The 21,456-nt window shown below is 36.5% G+C and overlaps 1 protein-coding gene across 1 annotated transcript; it reads left to right on the top strand.

Moving 5' to 3' along the window:
• The first annotated feature begins 1,623 nt into the window (after positions 1–1,623).
• On the top strand, positions 1,624–20,774 carry LOC149830182 (polyprotein of EF-Ts, chloroplastic-like). The gene is made up of 4 exons (XM_090016362.1): positions 1,624–1,815; positions 3,671–5,753; positions 17,510–18,218; positions 19,835–20,774. The coding sequence occupies exons 2-4, from the start codon at positions 3,749–3,751 to the stop codon at positions 20,469–20,471; spliced, it is 3,351 nt and encodes a 1,116-aa protein (XP_089872488.1). The 5' UTR covers positions 1,624–1,815; positions 3,671–3,748; the 3' UTR covers positions 20,472–20,774.
• The last annotated feature ends 682 nt before the right edge of the window (positions 20,775–21,456 follow it).

Consider the following 21,456-nt stretch of genomic DNA (forward strand, 5'->3'; position numbering starts at 1 on the left):
AAGGAGCAACAAAGCTTGCAACTCATCATTGAACCAATGAATCCCAATTTTTTTGGAATAAGGACCATGATTGAATGACAAGCGCTGCAATTGAGTGAAATTCTTGGAGCAATGCAACGAGACCATCTTTGCACACATCACATAAAGATCCAATAGGGTCGACCCATGCATGTGTTGATCATTGTTGACAGAAGACAAGAATGATATTTGGTTGATACGCCGTGGGTTGGACGCATAATTCCAATCTTGAACCTTCCCTTGCAATGGTGCAGCCCCACGCCCCAAGATAGAAGAATGGGAGCATGATCAGACACCGGAATCAATCTGATATTAGCATGGACATCATGATGAGCATTGAGAAAACTTTAAGATAGCACGAAACTATCAAGTGTTAGCATAAGTGGAGCTTGTCAGACCATGTAAAGGGCCCACCCTCTATCGAAATGTCATGCAAATAATTTATTGATCCGAAAATCGTTTAACTTCCTCATGAAGCGAGTAGAGGAGCATGGGCGATTTGAGTCAGCCACACTTGAGAGAGTGTTGAAGTCTCCCCCAACAATCCATGGTCATATTGAATGAGAGGCCCGAAAATTTCAGAGAATATTTAAATAAAATACAGTAGACTTTACCCATTTTTTTTGGGTCTATACTGGCGAATTTCCAATCATTTAGCGATTACTTGTTAATTTTAATTATTTCACAAATAATCGATAAACTACACTTTAGAGAATTTAAATAATAAATTTAAATAAATACCCAAAAGTAATTAACGATCTATTTGGATCTATGATGATTTTGGATTTGGAGCTTAGTTGAGACCCAAAATGGTCTACCCATTCAAATTGAATCTCTGGACCATGATCTACTTTAGAGAGAAAATCTCATTTTGGATCATGGGCCAAATGGACCAATCCTTTAAGAAATGGGTTGGGTTTGACCCAAGGGAGAAACCACCTAGGGTTTCAAGCATGGCTTCGTTTGGACCAATGTTGGATGTGGGGCCCACTTCACCCCACTTTCTTCTCCTTTTTTTTCACTGCCCATTCACGTATGGCCCCCTCCCATGAGTAAACAACCCCTTCTTCTATACTATTCTAGAAACCTCTAAAACCCTAAAAACCGAGTTGTTTGGCAGCTCCAGTATCTAGCATGCCTGACCCGATCCTTATCAAATCCATTAGAATTTTGGTTTAGTGATAAGGATAGAAGTCTTATTAACTATTCGGGTTGAACCTATATGGTCCAATTAGCGTATGGAGTTCGGTGGTTTACGGAATTTCATACCAGATCCCGAACCGACCTGAGTTCTTATTAACAGTATCAATTTTTTTAATGTAAAAAAAAATTGTTTTACGTGGTCTGCTTTATCTAATCCTTATGGGCCTTAATTTGAATTTTGCCCATGTACCTCAGAGTCGAACCCGGGTCATGTTCCACGGTCCACCCAGGTCATGTGAAGGTCCCAACTGTTGGCACAGGCCATAGAGTAGTAGCTCATATCAGTACAGCACCCCCGAATCTCATGGTCCGAGAAGACCCGAACCAAAAGGACTGCTTTGTTACTGAAACAGCAATGCATTTCCTCACTCACCATTCAAAGAAAAAAAATAAAATAAAATCTAGGGAGAAAGTAAAGGAGCGAAATTCTGTAATCAGATAACGAGTTCAAAGCTCACCTTTCATTTCTCTCTTCTCTCTCTCTCTCTCTCTCACGAATAACAGGAAAACGGGAAACCAATTTCTCCGGGCTCGGAGATTTCTTCAATAAGAAGCTCCAGTTCCTTCTCCTCCTCCTTCATGGTGAATCAATAGGTGTGTCTTCCATTTCTTGGAAAATTTGTGATTTTTCTTCATCTCCTGTCTCGTTTCTTGCTCACTTCGCCCTTAGAATTTGTTGGTACATTTCGTTATTTTTCTTCGTGTTCTTTGATGTTGTTGTCGAGTTCTCTTCTTTTGGTGTGTGTGTGCGTGTTTTTTTCTCTTTTTGTTTTTTTTTGCTTTTTTTGGTTGAACCCTGCGGTTGTTTCATACAAATTTGAAAAGAAAGAGTTAAAATAGGAATTGGGTAGGCTTTATTTTGTCCAGTTATCTTTTTTTTCCATAATTTATATGAAGCATAATTTATGGAAACAATTATCTGTACTGGATGACGTATTGAAGAAACTTTTGTGTAGCGTTTACTGTTATTTGTTTACTTTGTTGTCACCACCATACATTCCGGTGCTGTAGCATTGATTGTTTTTAGTGTGGCTTAAGTTCATTAGATGGTTATTTTCTTTTTTGCTTGTGTTTTGTGTGCTTATTAGAACAGATGACTACCGGTATGCTAAAATATGTGCCTCACAGAAGAAGCAAGTGAAAATTTGTAATGACTAATCATCTTTTCTGCTCTAATGAGTATATAATTTGACCATATGTGCTGTTGATTGTTCTTGTTTGGTGATTGTATAAGGTTTATGTTGTCTAGGGGCCATTAGTTAATCAGCCGGCTTTGTTGCTGGTAATCCAAAAATCCTCTTTCATATGTAGACCTGGAATGTAGTCCTATGTATTTCGTCCAAACTCTGTCCCTTGTTCTGATGCTGTGTTAGAAATACAATTGTTGGGAATGCCACCTTCTTCTCTTTCTTTTCATGTTCTTTTCTTTTTCGATTGCCATGATGTGGACTAGACCCTGGTGGCATTCGAACCTAAGGCTCTGCCTTCAACGTGGTGTGCCCCCATGGATGCAGCTAGATTTGCTGAAAAAATGTACTGTATAACCTTATAGTACGTAGCAAAAAGCTTGCCTCTGAGTTACCTTTTAGCTTGCCTCCGAGTTACCTGTAATGGAACTTAATGACTGAGAAATCCTTTGATTCAATTTCAGGTCAATCATTGAACTTAATATTATGTACTGCTAAATGCGAAGTTCATATCCAAGTTTGTTAATTTAGTATGGAGAGTTGGCTTGTGTGCATGGATCTTCATGCAATAGAACTATCAAATACTACCTCTCTAACTAATCTAATACAGTGCTTCACATGCGATAGTTGGACCAATAGAGTAACACCATCTTTAACCAAGCAGTCGTGGCTTTGAAGCCAGTGAGGGTTGCCCCCCAGATTGGCAATCGAAAGTATTAAAGCAACCGATAAAAAAGCCTAGTGCAGTCAAGCATACATGTCAAATTGTCAATATATATATATATATTTATTTATTTATTTATCTATATACATATATATAGATATGTGCATGCGCAAGTGTGTGTGTGTGTGTGTGCACAAGTGTGTGTGGTGTATGGGTGTGTGTTTGTGCACGCCCAAGTGTGTGTAGTGTATGGGTGTGTGTTTGTGCATGCACAATTGTGTGTGGTGTATGGGTGTGTGTTTGTTCACTTGCAAATGTGTGTGTGCCTTGAATATATTGGCAATAACTAGCTCATCCCTGTTTGTTGGTAATTTGTATTCTGTTTTTTCACTTGTTAATATATTCTCTGCAGAATGAGATTTTTTATATACAACGTAAGAGCTCATTCTTTGTGGATGAACTCACTTTAGATTTCAGCATACAGTTGTAGCAATATGTTTAAGTCGATTCCATAAATGTACTTGACATTCTTTTTTCATTTGTGTGTTCTGTGCCCATATGTTTCCGAGTCATGGTATACTATATGTTTGCTTGACAGGCAAAGGGAAGAAATCAAGAAAGTGAAAATCTTCTAGTAGTACTCTCTGCACTCTCAATTTTGAACAGTGAGGTTAGCATGGCACCTGTATCTATTGGAAATGCCTTCCTGGTTCCTGGAACTTCTTTTACTTCAAGGAATGATTGTCTCACGGCAAAGTATACTTCTCATGTATCGTGCACTAGACCAACACTGTTTTCACAGGCATTCCTATTTTCACAACCATTCTCTCTAACATTATTTGAAAAATGCGGAAGGGCTGCTATTTTGAAGCATAGATCAAGGATCCCAACTTCTGTATCTGTAGGAAGTGATGTAGTTGTGGAAGATCCAAATTCTGCTGTTGTAGGTGATGAAGCAACTGACAAAACATCTGCTTCAGATGAGTCACCTGTTTCAGCTGAAGCAAGTGGAGTTTCCACCTCCAAAGAAAGTGTAACCATGGCTTCATCTAAACGTTCCAGAGCATTCAGAAAGAGTGAGATGCCTCCAGTAAAGAATGAGGAACTGATACCTGGAGCTACTTTTATTGGAAAAGTTAGATCAATTCAACCATTTGGTGCATTTGTTGATTTTGGAGCTTTCACTGATGGTTTAGTCCATATTTCAAGATTGAGTGATAGCTTTGTCAAAGATGTTAACAGTGTTGTTTCAATCGGTCAGGAGGTGAAGGTAAGAATCATTGAAGTAAATACTGAAACTGGTAGGATTTCATTAACAATGCAGGAAAGGGATGATGCTGGCAAGCTACGTCAACAGAAAGATGGTAATGTTGATGCCAATAGGAGCAATGATAAGCCAAGACCAACCAGGAAGAGCTCTGCAAAGCCCAATCAGAAGAGGGATGAGAAACAAAAGCCTTCTAAGTTCCAGAAAGGGCAGATTTTAGATGGCATTGTGAAGAACCTAAACAGAGCAGGAGCTTTCATATCTCTTCCTGATGGAGAAGAAGGATTTCTCCCAGTAGCTGAGGAATCTGAAGGGTTTGCGAGTCTTTTGGGAGACTCACAGCTGCAGGTTGGTCAAGAAGTTAATGTTCGAGTTTTACGTGTTAACAGAGGACAGGTAACTTTGACAATGAAGAAAGAAGAGAATATTAAAGATATCAACCTACCACTGGATCAAGGAGTTGTCCATGTGGCTACCAATCCTTTTGAGTTGGCATTTCGTAAAGACAAGGTTATTGCTGCATTTTTAGATGAGAAGAGAATGCAGAAACTTGCTGAAACTAGCACTGTTTTTGAAATCTCACAAGAACTTGCTGTTGATGATCAGACAAAAGAATCTGAAAGTACAGAGTCATCTGCTGATGGCAACAAAGTCCAAGAATCACTTCAAAGTGAAGCAGCAGATGTTGATGCTACTAGTGTGAAAGGCTCATTAGAAAGCAGTACTTCAGACCATGTTGATGTGTTCTCTGGTGAAGATGATACAACTGCTTCAGCAGAGGTGGCTGCAGTCTTTGATTCTGCTTTGACTTCAGCAGGTTCCTCTGAGACAGACAACGAAAATGTGGAATCTGCTGTGGAAGAAGTTATAAACGGTGATCCAAGCAAGGTGGAATCTCCAGACAATGGAGCCACCTCTAACCTTGGCCCAATTGATGAAAAAACAGAAAATGCCACTTCTGATTCATTGGATAATGTCATTAGCTCATCTGAATCTTTTCCCACCACAGAAGAGATCAGTGAAACCATTCATGACACTTTAGTTGATTCTGGATCCGTTGTTTCAGACAAAGATGTGTCTGCCACTTCTGTTAATGAAGATATTCCTCCCGCACCAACTGAGGCACAAGATAAAGGAATAGAAGCTGGATTGATTGTAGAAGCGGTTAACAAAGCATCTTCTGAACAGGTTCCTGTTGAAGTTAAGACAGAAGTTAAATCAAATGTCAATTTAGAAAACAACGTAGTAAGTGGTGAATCAGAAACAGGAACCCCTTCTCTTCCAGAAGATAATTTGTCTTCCACTGCTCTGTTAGAAGAAAAGGAGGTTCCGTCATCTGCTGTTACATCCAGTACTGGAGCCACCTCAAGTGGAAAAAATGGTGACCCATCTTCCAAAGTAACTGCAATTAAAGGTTCATGATTTACATTTCTTTTTTCTGCTTTAATATGTTCTTGTTGGTCCTTTTATATCCTGCTATTCCCACTTCCATTAAAGGTTCTTCTGGGTGCGTGTGATCCCATTTTGCACTTAATTCTTTTCTTGATCATTATTGAACTCAGTTCTTTCTTGATGACAGCTTTTACTCTGCTGATTCTCCTGATTACACAACTGTGCTACATTTTACAAAGTTCTCTATATATAAAGTTGACTAACAATTAATAATAAAAAAACATATAGTTAACATTGGAAGCTTTTGATTCCGAGTGTTGACTACACATTGACCGTATCATAAAATGAGTAAAATGTATAAAATCTGAAGCTCAGTTGACCCACACCCAAAATATTTAAGTACTACTGTAGATACGATGTATGAGGAGCTGATAGAAATGCCCATGTTACAAAGACTATGTAGCATCTTATGGTGCCAATAGAAGACTTGCAAAATTAGAAAACCTGATGCATTCATTTGACCAAAATTAACATGTTGATAATGTAATTACTTCCTACAACTCTGCAATTCTTGGGATCAACTACAGCAGTCAAGATTATTCCTTTCTTTATAGATTACATAGTGACTGTGAATAAGCCATGAGGATTATGGTGGAAGGCAGTCCAACCCAGACCATCAATCTTTTCCAGTTGAATACTCTAGAACAGGTCAGAGATGGTTAGGAGCAAGGTTGCCAGACTAGGAAGCGGAAGCGGGAAACGATACGGGAAGCGAAAGCGAGAAACGATGCATTTTAAAATATATAGGAAGTGGGAAGCGAGGAATAAAAAAAAATATAAGAATTGAATGAGAATCAAAATAAAACACAAATAAAAACTAAAATAAAAGTGACTAATATTAAATTTCATGATTTTTTCTTGTAAGAATTAAATTTTTAACAAAATCTAAAAATGATGACTACCAATTTAGCGAAAGCACATGGAAGTGAATGAGAAGAGTCAGAGAAAACACATAAAAAGCATGAAAAGTTGAGTAAGAGAACATATAATAAGAAGAAATGAAGTGTGTGGAAAGCATAGGAGAAGCGTGGGGGAATCGAGGTTCTCATCAAGTTTCAGAAGCGAGGAGTATCGCGCTTCCAAAGCGAGTTTCCGGGAAGCGAGCTTCCCGCCTGTCTAAGAAGCTTCCGGTAACTCTGGTTAGGAGTAAATGAGTTTGGAGTTTGAACATTATATATATATATATATATATATATATATATATATATATATATATATATATATATATATATATATATATATATATATATATTATCAGTATCGGTGTGTATCGGCCTGTGTCAGCCGATGTATCGGCAAAAAATCGATATGCCTCACCCCTGAATCGGCTATTTTTTAATAAATGTAAAAAAATACTAAAAATTAAATTTTTTAATATTATTTTAATGGTTTTAACATGTGTCACGTTATTGTTGACACATAATATTTTTTTAATTATTAGTTGGCCAATATAGAACGATTCACTTGGGTATCAGTATCGGCCGATACAGCTGAATCAATGGCCAAACAATTCAGGGCCGATACTAATACTAACAACATTGATTATATATATATATATATATATATATATATATATATATATATATATATATATATATATATATATATATGATAACTGAACATACTAGGACCTGTTTTCTGGTTCTGCCCCGTTAGGCCCCATAGTTTTAAGTGTTTTATGATAGATCTGAACTTAGATGGTTTAGCATGATCAATTTAGTGGGAATAGACTCTTGAAACATTTTTCTCGATAAAAAATGTATTTTTATGAGCCGGGAAAAATTGATGCCTTCATAGCCATTGATTTTGGATCACCGAAAAAACCTGTATATATATATATATATATATATATATATATATATATATATATATATAGAGAGAGAGAGAGAGAGAGAGAGAGAGAGAGAGCAATGCGCTGGTTCTGCCCCATTTTCTCGTTCTGCCCAGTTAGGCCCCTACAAAAATCGTAGTTTTTCGGTATTTTTTCTCACATCTAACACCATAGATGTGATCTATAGGTTTTTTTTAGTGAGAACCAGCTTTTGGATCACAAGAATTTGACCTGTATACAGGTTTTTCTGGTGATCCAAAATCAATGTCTATGAAGGCATCAATTTTTCCTGGCTCATAAAAATATGTTTTTTTGTCGAAAAATCATGATCCAAGAGTCGATTCCCACTAAATTGAGCATGCTAAACACATCTAATGGTTTAGATTTATCATAAAACACTTCAAACTATGGGGCAGAACAAGAAAAGGGTGCCTAATATGTTCAGTTCTCATATATATATATATATATATATAGCGACAGAGAGAGAGAGAGAGAGAGCGAACTGAACATATTAGGTCCCATTTCTCGTTCTGCTCTATAGGTTTTAAGTGTTTTATGATAGATCTGAACTATTAGATGTGTTTAGCATGCTCGATTCAGTGGGAATTGACTCTTGGATCATGTTTTTCGACGAAAAAGCATATTTTTATGAACCGGGAAAAACTGGTATTGTCATAGCCTTTGATTTTGGATCACCGAAAAAACTTGTATACAAGTCAGTTTACGGCGATCCAAATGCTGGTTCCCACTAAACAAAACCTATAGATCACATAGGTGCGGATGCGGGGTGCTGATACAGGTGCCGATGTAGCGATGTGGCACTTTAAAAAAACTTGGGTGCGGGGGTGTGGAGAGGGTATATATATAATTTTTAACGGTTTTAAGTTAACACTAATGAAATATAAACAATTATCATATCATCAATTCATCATGCATAAATTTATGCAATAAATCAAATTAATAATCTATAATTGCTATTCCTCATCAATAAAAAATAACACCACACTAGTGCGGAGGTGCATATATATATATATATATATATATATATATATATATGTGTGTGTGTGTGTGTGTGTGTGTGTGTGTGTGTGTGTGTGTGTGTGTGTGTGTGTATAATATAAATAAAACTAAAATTTGTTAGGGTTAACTGAATCTACTTTTGGATAGAAATGTGGTTGACTTCACCTGACACAAAGGAAGTCGTGTCCAAGTGTCGCACCCGCATGAGTGCGGGTGAGACGCTGGTGCGGTGCCCTATTAGAAGAGTCTGTGTTACATAGATCTACGATGTTAGACGTGACAAAAAATACTTAAAACTATGATTTTTGAAGGGGCCTAACGAGACCTAACAAAAAAAAGGGGGCCTAAGGAACACATTATATATATATATATATATATATATATATATATATATATATATATATGGGGTAAGATTTGGTCATGGCGACCTGACCATACGAATGAGCTGAAACTCATAGGTGCAGATCCTGGTGACCCAATTGGACCTCGTAGATGGATTCAGCATGGCCCAAATGCTGGAGATCAGCTGTTGGATCATGTTTTTCGATGAAAAAACACAATTTTATGAGCCAAGAACATATCGCAAATTGTAGGCCATTGATTTTCAAGGCTATTAAAATCATGCCTACACGTCTATGTCACATAGACATGGCAAAAGAGCCCACGTACCCATGTCGACACGGGTACGTGCTGGGCCTAGGTCGGGTCAGGTCTAACTAGGACCCAGCCCGAACCCCAACTCTCTCTCTCTCTCATTTTAGTTTTGCTACTTTGCCTCTCTTATCTCCACCCTAGGCAGCAGGAGAAGAAGAAGAATGAGGGGAGGAGAAAGAGGAAGAAAAAGAGGAGCAGGAGTTGGAGAAGATAAAGAAAGAAAAGAGAGAGAGGTACCTACCTCCTTTCTTCTTTATCTTCTTCTTCTTCTCTTGCTCATTCTCCTTCGTATGCAGAGAGAGAGAGAGAGACAGTGGGTATGCAGGTCCTCCTCCTCCCCTCCTCGTTCTTCTTCGCATCTCGAGAGAGAGAGAGAGAGAGAGAGAGAGAGAGAGAGAGAGAGAGAGAGAGAGAGAGAGAGAGAGGGTATGGGGGTCCTCCTCCTCCTTCTCTGTCTTCTTCGCATAGAGAGAGAGAGGCGGTGGGAATGGGGGTTACCCCCCTTCATTTTTATAAAAAAGGAAAAAGAAATCAATCACCTTCTTATTTAAAAAAAAAAATCAAACACCCTATTATTTAAAAAAAAATCATTTTATTCCTTGTTCCTCTTTTATATTTAAAATATTATATTCTTTTCTTTCACTTAAAAATGTTATACACACACACACGCACATATATATATGTTGTGTCCTCGTACCCACATTTTTTGAACTTGACATGTCGTACCCGTACCCATGTGACATAGCTACATGTCGTAATCAGACGATGTAAGAGTCGATTCTCACTACCCTAAACATGAGGTTAGTTTCATGAAAAACAACAAAAACGATTAAAAAAATGGGAAGGAAAACTCATTTGTAGGTAATGGTGACATGACCAAATGTTAGCCATATATATATATATATATATAGCATTTGCTACTCTTGTGGGTAAGGAAACCCCCTAGTTGGAGCTCATAGGAGGAGATTGTTTTGACCTATGTCACACGGACTCGGCTAGGGAGGCGCCGCACTCGAGTCGACACGCCCCGACACGGGTGCGGCTTCGGACTCGGTCAACGCCGAGTCGGACTCGGTCAACGAGTTGAGACCGAGTCTGTCCTTTTTTGGACTCTGTCAACGTTGATCGAGTCCAAAAATTGTCCATTTTAAGGTAAAAAACAAAAAAAAATCATTTTGGGGGCTTCTGAGTTCTCGTTTATTCTGGTTGAACTAGGTTTTCTTAAGCTACTCTCATTTTGTGTTAAATGTTGCTAGAATAACTGGAGTCTCTGTTGGTCCTTTCAGTAGTTCTGTTAAATTAAGGACTTTGTGTTAAGATTTTGTTATGGTGGGATTTCTGGAATTGAAAGTCTTCATTATGTGATTCCTTGTCCTGTCAAATTGGGTGCGAGATCCCTGCCCATGCATGTCAAGGATGGTTCACTACAAATAACCATCATAATTATGTGCAGACAAATTTTTTGAGAAATTTTGACATTTCTATCTTTTCCTTTTCTTGGCAGTATGTACATTTTTTGCAACGAAGCCTCAAACATAAGCCCCCCTGGACCCCCGCCCGCTGACCGCGCAGCGGGACCCGCGCCGGGGGGAGCCCCCGGACCCCCCTTTCTGCAAGGGCAAAAGTACAATTTGCAAAGTTTATAAAAACACTCATGCTGGTGCCAAACTTTAGAGGACAATATCCACATATATGCACACAGGATATATATATATATATATATATATATATATATATATATATATATATATATATATATATATATAGCCGAGTCTCCGTGTCCAAATTTTTTAAAATTGTGCCGCACCCGTGTCGCACCCGCACCCATGTGACATAGGTTTTGACCAAATCTGACCTCATGGATGTGTTCAGACTTCAGCATGGTCAAAATAGTTGGAGTCAACCCTTGGATTATAGTTTTTCGACGTAAAAATATGTTTTTTTAGGTATGAATGTTTGGTACATTATGAGCCGTTGATTTTTCAACCCTCATAAAATATGACATATAGGTCAGAAAAACATGATCCAAAGGTCGGTTTCTACTAAACTTAATATGTAGATCATGTTTGAAGGGTCAGATATGCCAAAAAGCTGAAAAAAAAACAAAATATTGCATTTTTTTCACTAGAGAGTTCCTTACCCATGAGGGTGGCAAACACTGTTAAAATATGTTGATCCTTAAATGTACATATATATATTTATATATATATATATATATATATATATATATATATATAAAGATACGTATACATATATATATATATGTATACATATCTCTATTTATATATATATAAATATATATATTTTATCTTCCTAAAATACCCTCAAGGGTATTCTTGTAAATTAGCATTTTACGCATATTCCAATTGGAATATGCATTGTAATTTTTGTTTTATTTTTATTTTTTGTTTTTTATATTTTTGGATTTCGTACCACATTGGGGGCCTCCCAAAAGTGACGTTGGGAGCCCCCAACGGTCACAAATGTGACCGTTGGGGGCTCTCCAACGTCCCCTTTGGGAGCCCCCAAGGTGGTCCCTTTTCATGCTTATAAATAGGGGATTTCCCCTTTGTATTTGGTATTCTTGAGGGAGCTTATGCTCCATTGTAATGGGGTTTTTACCCCTTCTCCATTATTCTTCAATGATATGCAACTTATGACTTTATGTCATATTTTTTCCTTTTTATGGGTTTTATGTGTTAGCACATTATGTGCTTATGTTGTTTCCCTTTAATGGGTATATTTGCACTCCACGTGCATAAGTATGGGTTCATTATTGAACCCAATGTATTCCAAGTCACTTTCTAACATGGTATCAGAGCAAGGTCACGATGGGGTTGTCCTTTGGTGCAACGGAAAGCGTGTCGCTCAAGAAATTGTGAAGTATTCATTGCTCTTCCTTTTTGCTTTGAAGTTATTCGGTATGTATCCCTTTTCTTAAAGTATTATGTATTTGAAAATATGTTTCTTGCATATAGTTTGTTCGTTTAATGGTTATGATAGTTGAATTATGTCTTTTCACATTTCGCGTGCTCGTATATTTTAAAATTATCTCCCTCAAATTTGGTGAACTCGTTTGTTGTTCAAATATATAATTTATGTTTATCGAACTACTCATCGCATATAATAGCAATTTATGTTTTTTTTTTAAATTACCTTCAATTATGTGAGATTTATAATTCTTACATAACTATCTCATGATTGACCTATAAGTTAATTTTTAAAATTATATATATGATTTCTTGCTAAAGTAATGATCTTTGCTTAAAATTTCTTAACTCTCATATGAACCCTAAGTTGATTTGAGTTCCTCTTTTTTATGAATTTTAGTGCATTTTTTGAAAAATTTGATATAATCCTTATATGAAAATCTCTCACATCTAAAAATCTTTGTTGAATCCTAAAGTAGTTCTTGTTAATGTTAACTTATAAGAACTCCTAAAAGTTTTTCAATGTTTCTTTTTTGAAAAATTGTTTATGATAAACCATTAGGAAAGATTTTTTAAAAGGAATTTCTCACACTACATAGAGTGCATAGTTCATCTTTTGCATCCTTTTGGTATAAATGATTTCATTTTTCATCTTTATAAACTTGTTGGTTTGTATTTTTCATAAGGTTTCGAAACCTCTTAATAATATTTTTTAAAAATGCCTACATTGGCCATAATATGGTTTTCTTTGTCCTCAATTGCAATTGTTAAAGTTTGAGAATTTCAAGCATTGCTCTTTTTATAAAGTGCATACTTGCTCACTTTTGTGTATTTTTGTGTTTTGTGCACATTTGTTTCTCAAATATTTGCGCTTGTATGCATTCCCTCTTTTTTATGAAATACATGCCTTAGTGCATGTTTGTTTACACCTTGGTGTGTATTTGTTCAAGTATTGTATGAGTGCCTTCGTGCACATCTTTTATAAAGCCTTTTGTGCTCACATGTGTATTGTCTCTTCGTAGACATTTTTGCATTATGGAGCCTTTATGCACATTTATTTTTGTGAAAAATATAATGAATTTAGATATTGAGTCCTTTTTAAATCATTGTAAGTGCTTTTAGCACTTTGAATGTTTCCGCATATCTCATCACAATCAAAGGTTTTTTTAAAAAATTGTTTTATGGGATTTAATCCCAAATTTATAAATTTTCAAGTGTTTTAAATATTCATTCCTTGAGTATTGTGTTAAAGCCTTCTTTGTGAACCATTACGGTTCTTATGATTTCTTTGATTAAAAGCTTGATTGTCTTGATGAATTCTTTATGTTGTTGTGGTTATTGCTTAATAAGTCCTTTTTGGTATAAATGACTTGTTTGAAGATTAAGCATAATTTGTGTTTATGCAAAATTGTTGTTATAAAGCACATTATTGATTATTAGACCTTTTGATTCAATTTTTTAATCGGTCCTCTTTTCCTTGAAAAATGATTCCTTAAGTGTTTATTGCCTTTTTGTGGCATTTATATTTGTCCATCACATGTTATTTAATGCATCTTTTATTTGGCTTTATTATTGTTATATTAGAGATGTTTGTTGAGGTGAGTTATGGGCACCTCGTGTTATATCATTTTAGTTTGTCCACCTTCCATATTATAGATGGTTGTTGAGGTGAGTTATGGGCACCTTGGGACTCTAAAATGATTTGTTGTATGATCTCTAATTATGAGCGTGTCACTCATTTTTTCTCTTGTGACCATTGATATTATGGATGCATCTATGTAAATGTGATGGACATATGGTGTTTTAAAACCTTAAATGTTTTAAGGTATATTAAAAATCAAGGGTTTTGGGATTATTGCCCAACCTTTTCTTGTTTATGAATCTTATGAGTACATTTGCACATTTATGATTTTGTGTTGTGATTTTGCACAAGTATTCTAAGTGTTCTTGGTGTGTGTATGTTCACACATTTGTTCTCAAGAATTTTATTTTATCGATTATAGTATCTTGTTGAAGATATTTTTTTACATGCATGTTATTGTTATGAGAATTCATTTTAAAAGGAGTATTGTTTTATTCGAGGTTTATTTTCATTACAAGTTTATTGCCTCAAAAGTCTTTTCCTTTTATGCCCATTATCTAAGTGTCATCATATGTAGACAAGAATTTTATTACACCTTCGTGTGTTTTTAGCCCTTTGTTGGCTTTTGCTCTCTTGGTCTAGTAGCTGAACACACTTGTCTTGAGTGTTTTTATATGTAGACAAGGCACGTTGATTCACACCATGGTGTGTGATTTTTAGCCTATGTTGGCGTTTGTGTCCTTATTCTAGTCACTTAAGATGTATGCCCATGGTTGGCTTATTTCACTCATTTCAAGTGCTATCATATGTAGACAAGAGATGTATTATGTTTTAGCCCATGGTTGGCTTATTACTCTTGTTCTAGTAGCTGAACATACTTGGTTTTAAGTGTATTTTTTACGTAGACAAGAGATACTTTTTAGTCCATGTTGGCATGTATTCTCTTGTTCTTGTCGTAGATGCACTTATTTCAAGTATTATTATATGTAGACAAGAGGTTCTTTTACACATCTTTGTGTGTGTCTTTGGCCTTTAATGGCTTTATATTCTTGATCTAGTAGCTTATACACTTGATTTATGGGTTTTTGAGGACTAATGAGGAAGATGTTTGTAATGGATAAACTATTGTTGAAATTTGCAAAATTTCATTCATGACTTGTGTTTTTCAAGCAAATCATATTTTTGATATGCATATCAAGTTGATTTCTTAGCATTTAATCTATATATTAAGTGCTTATGGTTTTTGCCACCCTTATATGCAAAATGTGTATTAAGTATGTCTTTCATAAATGATTTTAAAACCTTGTGAACTCTTGGGTTTATTTTGCCTAAAGTATGCTTGGAGACTTTGTTTCTCTTGTTTGGCACTTCATTACATGTTTGAAGCATGTTCATTAATGAGTTCTTTGAGTATTAATTCATTTCATGATAAGTATATGCATATGCTCTTGATGGCCTTTTTGGGCCCTCATTCAATAATGTTTATGTATATCATGCCTCTTCGTAGGCTTATTGTGGTGTCCCTTAGTGGACCATTTTGTTATTCCCCATTATGGGGTTATATTTGTCCAACGTTGGACCTTATAAATGCATTATGCATTCTTGTAATTTATTTCTGCATAATTTGCTTCCGCTCATTTTGTTTTAAACATGATATATGATTTTGAAACTTTGGTGTCATTTTTGCATAATTTGCATAATTTGCATCTCTTCTAACCTGTGCTAGTTAGAAATGTTCCATTTGAATAAAAGTACAAAGATTTGTTTTACTTGTTTCTTTGTTGTTATTTCACAGGATCTTGGAGATAGGACAAAGAGAAGTACCCTGGATAGTTCGGGAAATTTAAAGACAATAGGAGGAAGGCCTTTTCAAGTTTCATTGCATCCTTGCCGGAGCCTCTTGGAGTCTTGCCCTTTGATCAATCTTTTCGTTTCCCCGCAAAGATTGAGGGGGGGTGTTAAAATATGTTGATCCTTAAATGTACATATATATTTATATATATATATATATATATATATATAAAGATACGTATACATATATATATATATGTATACATATCTCTATTTATATATATAAATATATATATTTTATCTTCCTAAAATACCCTCAAGGGTATTCTTGTAAATTAGCATTTTACGCATATTCCAATTGAAATATGCATTGTAATTTTTGTTTTATTTTTATTTTTTGTTTTTTATATTTTTGGATTTCGTACCACATTGGGGGCCTCCCAAAAGTGACGTTGGGAGCCCCCAACGGTCACAAATGTGACCGTTGGGGGCTCTCCAACGTCCCCTTTGGGAGCCCCCAAGGTGGTCCCTTTTCATGCTTATAAATAGGGGATTTCCTCTTTGTATTTGGTATTCTTGAGGGAGCTTATGCTCCATTGTAATGGGGTTTTTACCCCTTCTCCATTATTCTTCAATGATATGCAACTTATGACTTTATGTCATATTTTTTCCTTTTTATGGGTTTTATGTGTTAGCACATTATGTGCTTATGTTGTTTTCCTTTAATGGGTATATTTGCACTCCACGTGCATAAGTATGGGTTCATTATTGAACCCAATGTATTCCAAGTCACTTTCTAACAAACACTACCCTATATATATATATATATATATATATATTGGCTACCCTCTAGTAGAAGCCACTCATTCCTTAAAAATTTTCTTGGTAATTTTGTGAATCATGCCCAATGGTTATGATCTATATGTTTTGCTTAGTCAGAAACATGTTTTAGATCGTTGTTCTATAAGCAGATTTTCTAAGGGCTTCAAAAGTTAATGGACTACATTGCCTCAAATTTTCAATATTAAGAAAATCATACTTTTTATGTTGAAAGACTACCCAGTCGAAAGTGCATTTCCTAGTAAATGAACCATGCTGAATGCATTCCTGGGTCAAATTGGCCAAATAAAGCTTGCACCTATGAGATTCATCTAGAGAGTACTGTACTCTAGAGTGTAGCCAATATTTTTCACACACACACACACATATAGTGGGGAGTAGGTGCCTACCAAAGTAGGAGCCTATTGCAAATGAACTGGGCTTTTCAGGGTGTTTTTCGCAAATCTGACCCTGGAGATTTGTTAGGTATGATCGATTTGCTAGAAAACATTACTTGGATTGTGTTTTTTTGATGAAAAAACGTGATTTTTTAAGCTTGAATATTTGTGAAAATTGTAGACGATTGATTTTTGAACCTTGTAGAAACCTACCCAGCTTTCAAGCTTGTGATGCTTGTTCAACTTGAGATGCCAAAATCTGACCCCCTAGCCAAATTAGCCGAGCACTCGTGGGCACGATGGTTATTCTTTGTGAATAACAGAACTTGGTGCATCAATGAAAATAAAAAACTTTTAGGCTATGATGGATCTCTTTAAATTTTTCTTGCAAGTAACAAGAAAACAAACATGAGAACCTCGGTTTAGTTTTATTATTTAGTGGGAATTTTCGATAGCAATGGAGATGTTTTTGGTTATTAGCTTGTAAATGTTTTTATTTGTGCCACTTGGATTGTCCGAGTATAACTGTCCTGCTGCCTGTTCCATCATTTGCTGTTTGAACAAATGAACAAATCTGTAACTTGATCTCAGTCTGTGTGGTCGGCTTACAGTACAAATGTCAGTTCCATGTGACTATGAATCCTTTTATGTATTTAAGCACTGATTGGGCCTACATCATCGCACAAAATGCAGCTACTGTGACTGCAGCTCTTGTCAAACAGCTACGTGAAGAAACTGGAGCTGGGATGATGGACTGTAAAAGGGCCCTTGCAGAGACAGGAGGTGACATTATTAAAGCTCAGGAATTCCTTAGGAAAAAAGGCCTAGCTAGCGCTGAAAAGAAAGCAGGCAGAGCTACAGCTGAAGGAAGAGTTGGCTCATACATTCATGATAATCGAATTGGAGTTATGATTGAAGTTAACTGTGAGACAGATTTTGTATCTCGTGGTGATATTTTCAAGCAGTTGGTTGAAGACCTGGCTATGCAAGTTGCAGCATGTCCACAGGTGCAGTATTTGGTTACTGATGATGTTCCTGAAGATATTGTCAACAAGGAAAGGGAGATTGAGATTCATAAAGAAGATCTTCTGCAAAAACCAGAACAAATCAGATCAAAAATTGTTGATGGCCGAATCAAGAAGAGGCTTGAGGAATTGGCACTTCTTGAGCAGCCATACATAAAAAGTGATAAGGTGGCAGTGAAAGATTTGATTAAGCAAACGATTTCAGCAATTGGAGAAAATATTAAGGTAAAAAGGTTTGTTAGGTACAATCTCGGTGAAGGTTTGGAAAAGAAAAATCAAGATTTTGCTGCAGAGGTTGCTGCTCAAACCGAAGCAAAAGCACCACCTACATCACCAGCTAGCCAGCCTGCTCCAGATACCAAGGAAACAGCTGAAAGGTAAGTGATTCCTATGAATAGAGTTCTGATTTTTCATTTCCAGCTTATGTTATTGAGTGAATGCCAGTCTATCTCAAAATCAAGCCACTAATGAGATACTGCCACATGTACGAAGTCAGGTGTTAATATATAAGTTTGAAAATTGTTTGGTTCAACTTTATATGCATCTGTACACAATTGGAGAATTGATTTTAAAATGTGATAAAGGCAGTTGAGTGATCATTTCCCTATTTGTTATCACCTAAACTTCCTTAAAAGGCAGCCAACTTCTTAGCAGACAAGTTTACAACCAACCATTCATTCTTAAGAATTATTGGAAGACCTGGTTATGCTTGAAATTGCATTAAAAAGATAACCCAGACTTTTCATTTGTTGTTAATTGTTGCAAGAGGAAAGTCAAAATTTTAAATGGATTACTTTAAGCAGAGTTGTAACAGAAGGGGCAGATCACCGAAAAAAACAGGGACATTCAAAGATATATAATCTTTAAGATACAACTAGAAATATGAAAGGCAGGGTATGATGTCTTCGTTTGTAAGATTTTTGAAATAGGAAAATGGGAAAAAAGAGAGGAAGCTAGAGAGAGATGGGTTGGAGAAGATGTAGCGGTCGGCTAGGAAGAAGATGGGTCTAGATAAGAGAGATAGAAGGGAGAATGGGTATGGAGATCTCCAATACTTAGGTGAACCAAGTATTAGGGCCAATCCTCCTCTAACTTGGGAAGGCCAATTCCTACTCGAGCCCTAGAGAGGCCAAGAGTCTCAAAAGAGAGCTCAATTGATTAAAGTTCCAAAAGATACAAAATAAGCTCGATCCCTTATTTATAGGCATCATAGGCTTGGCTTTCAAAAGAAGCTACTAACCCCCGACCATAACTTCCATGAGAAGCTTTGCAAGCGACATTTTGCCCATGAATGCTCCAGTTAGGCCTAATTCCCCAATGAGGGCGTGGAACCCCCTTTTACATGTATCCAACACAAACATGAGACCCAAACCCAAAAGTAGCATGGCCAATCCAGTAGTCCAACCGTGTGGGTTTGTAACAGGCTAAAATAAAAAACAAATTCTAGATGAAAGCTTAATATGGAAATGAGCATGTAAATATCAATTTTGTTCCCAACTAATTGGTATTCCTAAGCAACAGGAAGAAAATAATTCAATGATAAATTGACAATCTCATGGTAGATAAAAGTTTTATTTTTAAAGGTTATTCTCCTTTCCTTCTTTACTGTTTTTCTCTTTTGGTTCTTAGCAAGTTCGTTTTCATCTTTAGAGTCCCCATGATCAGCCATCCTTATTGTTTGTTGATAAAGCACTTCTACACTTTCAAGATTCCGAAATTGCAGTCTCATCTACTGGACGTTGCTCTTTCTAGCTTTCATTACTGTTAGACTGAATTAACTTTTACTGAGAAGTCTGCCTTTTTCTTTTTTATAGTTATTAGGATCAATTAATTATTTTCCACTGGAAAAGAAGGAAGATAATTTCCATGAAAATAATAGCAGACATGTGTTCTTTTGGCAAATTATCTTTGATGGTTTTAAATCTTTCTTTGATTTTTTCTCAGAAGCTATGTTTTAGAATCTAGTCCTAATATTGTTAGTTCTCTATGACAGCGCTCCGAAAGTTGTAATATCAGCTGCACTGGTTAAGCAACTGAGGGAAGAAACAGGAGCAGGCATGATGGACTGCAAGAAAGCTCTGGCAGAAACAGGCGGCAACCTAGAGAAGGCACAAGAGTACCTAAGAAAGAAGGGTTTGTCAAGTGCAGAAAAGAAATCTGGACGGCTAGCCGCGGAGGGTAGAATTGCTTCATATGTTCATGATTCCCGCATCGGAGTACTTATCGAAGTGAACTGCGAGACCGACTTTGTTGCTCGAGGTGAAATTTTCAAACAGCTGGTTGATGATCTCGCAATGCAAGTTGCAGCTTGCCCACAAGTTGAGTTTGTCTCGGTTGAAGACATCCCAGAGAGCATAACCAGAAAAGAAAGAGAACTTGAGTTACAGAGGGAAGACTTGCAGTCGAAGCCAGATCACATAAGGGAGAAGATTGTTGATGGGCGTGTCTCAAAGAGGCTTGGCGAGTTAGCTTTGCTTGAACAGCCCTTCATTAAAGATGACACTTTGCTGGTCAAAGACTTGGTGAAGCAGACGGTGGCCACTTTGGGCGAGAACATACGGGTGCGTAGGTTTGTACTATACAATCTTGGAGAGAAAGAAAGTGATAAGCCAGACAGTGAGTCCTCTTGAGAGTTCAAAATTTGGAAGTTAGTTTAACAGTTAGTGGGTTGCAGCTATTTTGGGGTCACTGGACTTGGCATAAAAAAGGATCTTCCAAGGAAGATACTTGTGGAGTAAAGTGGGTCTTGTTTTTACGAGTTATAAAGCAGCTCTCTGCTGCTTTTTTTTCTGTGGTTTTTTTCTCCAATTAAGGATCACTGCCGCTCTGGCCTGCTATTTCTGTTATTTAAATTTTAAATAAATTAGAAGTGTAGAAGATCCTCCATTTTTTTCTAAATGGATAATAAATGAAGCTAGTGTTTTATGGCCAAATATAACATGGTTGAAGGTAATGTTTTGGCTTGGTTCATCTTTTATGTTCTTGAAGATAATAAGGTTGCTTTTATTCATCTTCAGTTTTCCGGGATGAGAAGGAATTCAATTACTTGTTACTGTCAACCGTTCGAGGACTTCATATAGGTATATCTGGACAGAGGGATGGAAATAGTTTTCTTTTGAGAAAGAGAGGTGATGCCCCATGATACTAGCCATCTGCAGAATTGCTTTGGACTTCTTTTTTTCTCTTTTGACGGGCAAGTTGGAGGATAGGCCCATGGGATTCAAACCGGGGCCCATTGATTATGATAATGCAACCTTACCGTCCAGCTACCTCATTGGATCCCACATAACTGCTTTGGACTTGGCAACAAAAAGAGTCCCCTCCCTTGCCAGAATTGGAGAAAATGAATTGTTGAGAGGTTCTGTTACAATAAAAATAAGAGAATCCTCACATATACACAAGCACACCCATAAGGATTCCGAGCAATTTCGAGTTGGCTCATTTTGAAAAAAAGAAAAAAAAAATAATTTTTTTTAAAGCTGAAAGTGATAGGATTTTAACTCTAGAACTGTTTGAGTCTAACAGTGAACACAAAGCGTGATTTAACGTGGTTCGGTCAATAGACCTATGTCCATTATCTTAGTCACTCCATACAGAAAATCATGTTGGGGTGTT

Source organism: Nuphar pumila, chromosome 8 (assembly GCF_984573655.1).
Source record: "Nuphar pumila chromosome 8, dmNupPumi1.hap1.1, whole genome shotgun sequence".
NCBI lineage: Eukaryota > Viridiplantae > Streptophyta > Magnoliopsida > Nymphaeales > Nymphaeaceae > Nuphar > Nuphar pumila.

Coding starts and splice junctions, on each gene's coding strand:
- LOC149830182 (XM_090016362.1), top strand. CDS start 3,749: ATGGCACCTGTATCTATTGGAAATGCCTTCCTGGTTCCTGGAACTTCT. Junction 5,754..17,509: donor CAAAGTAACTGCAATTAAAG/GTTCATGATTTA, acceptor CACAAAATGCAG/CTACTGTGACTGCAGCTCTT. Junction 18,219..19,834: donor ACCAAGGAAACAGCTGAAAG/GTAAGTGATTCC, acceptor TCTCTATGACAG/CGCTCCGAAAGTTGTAATAT.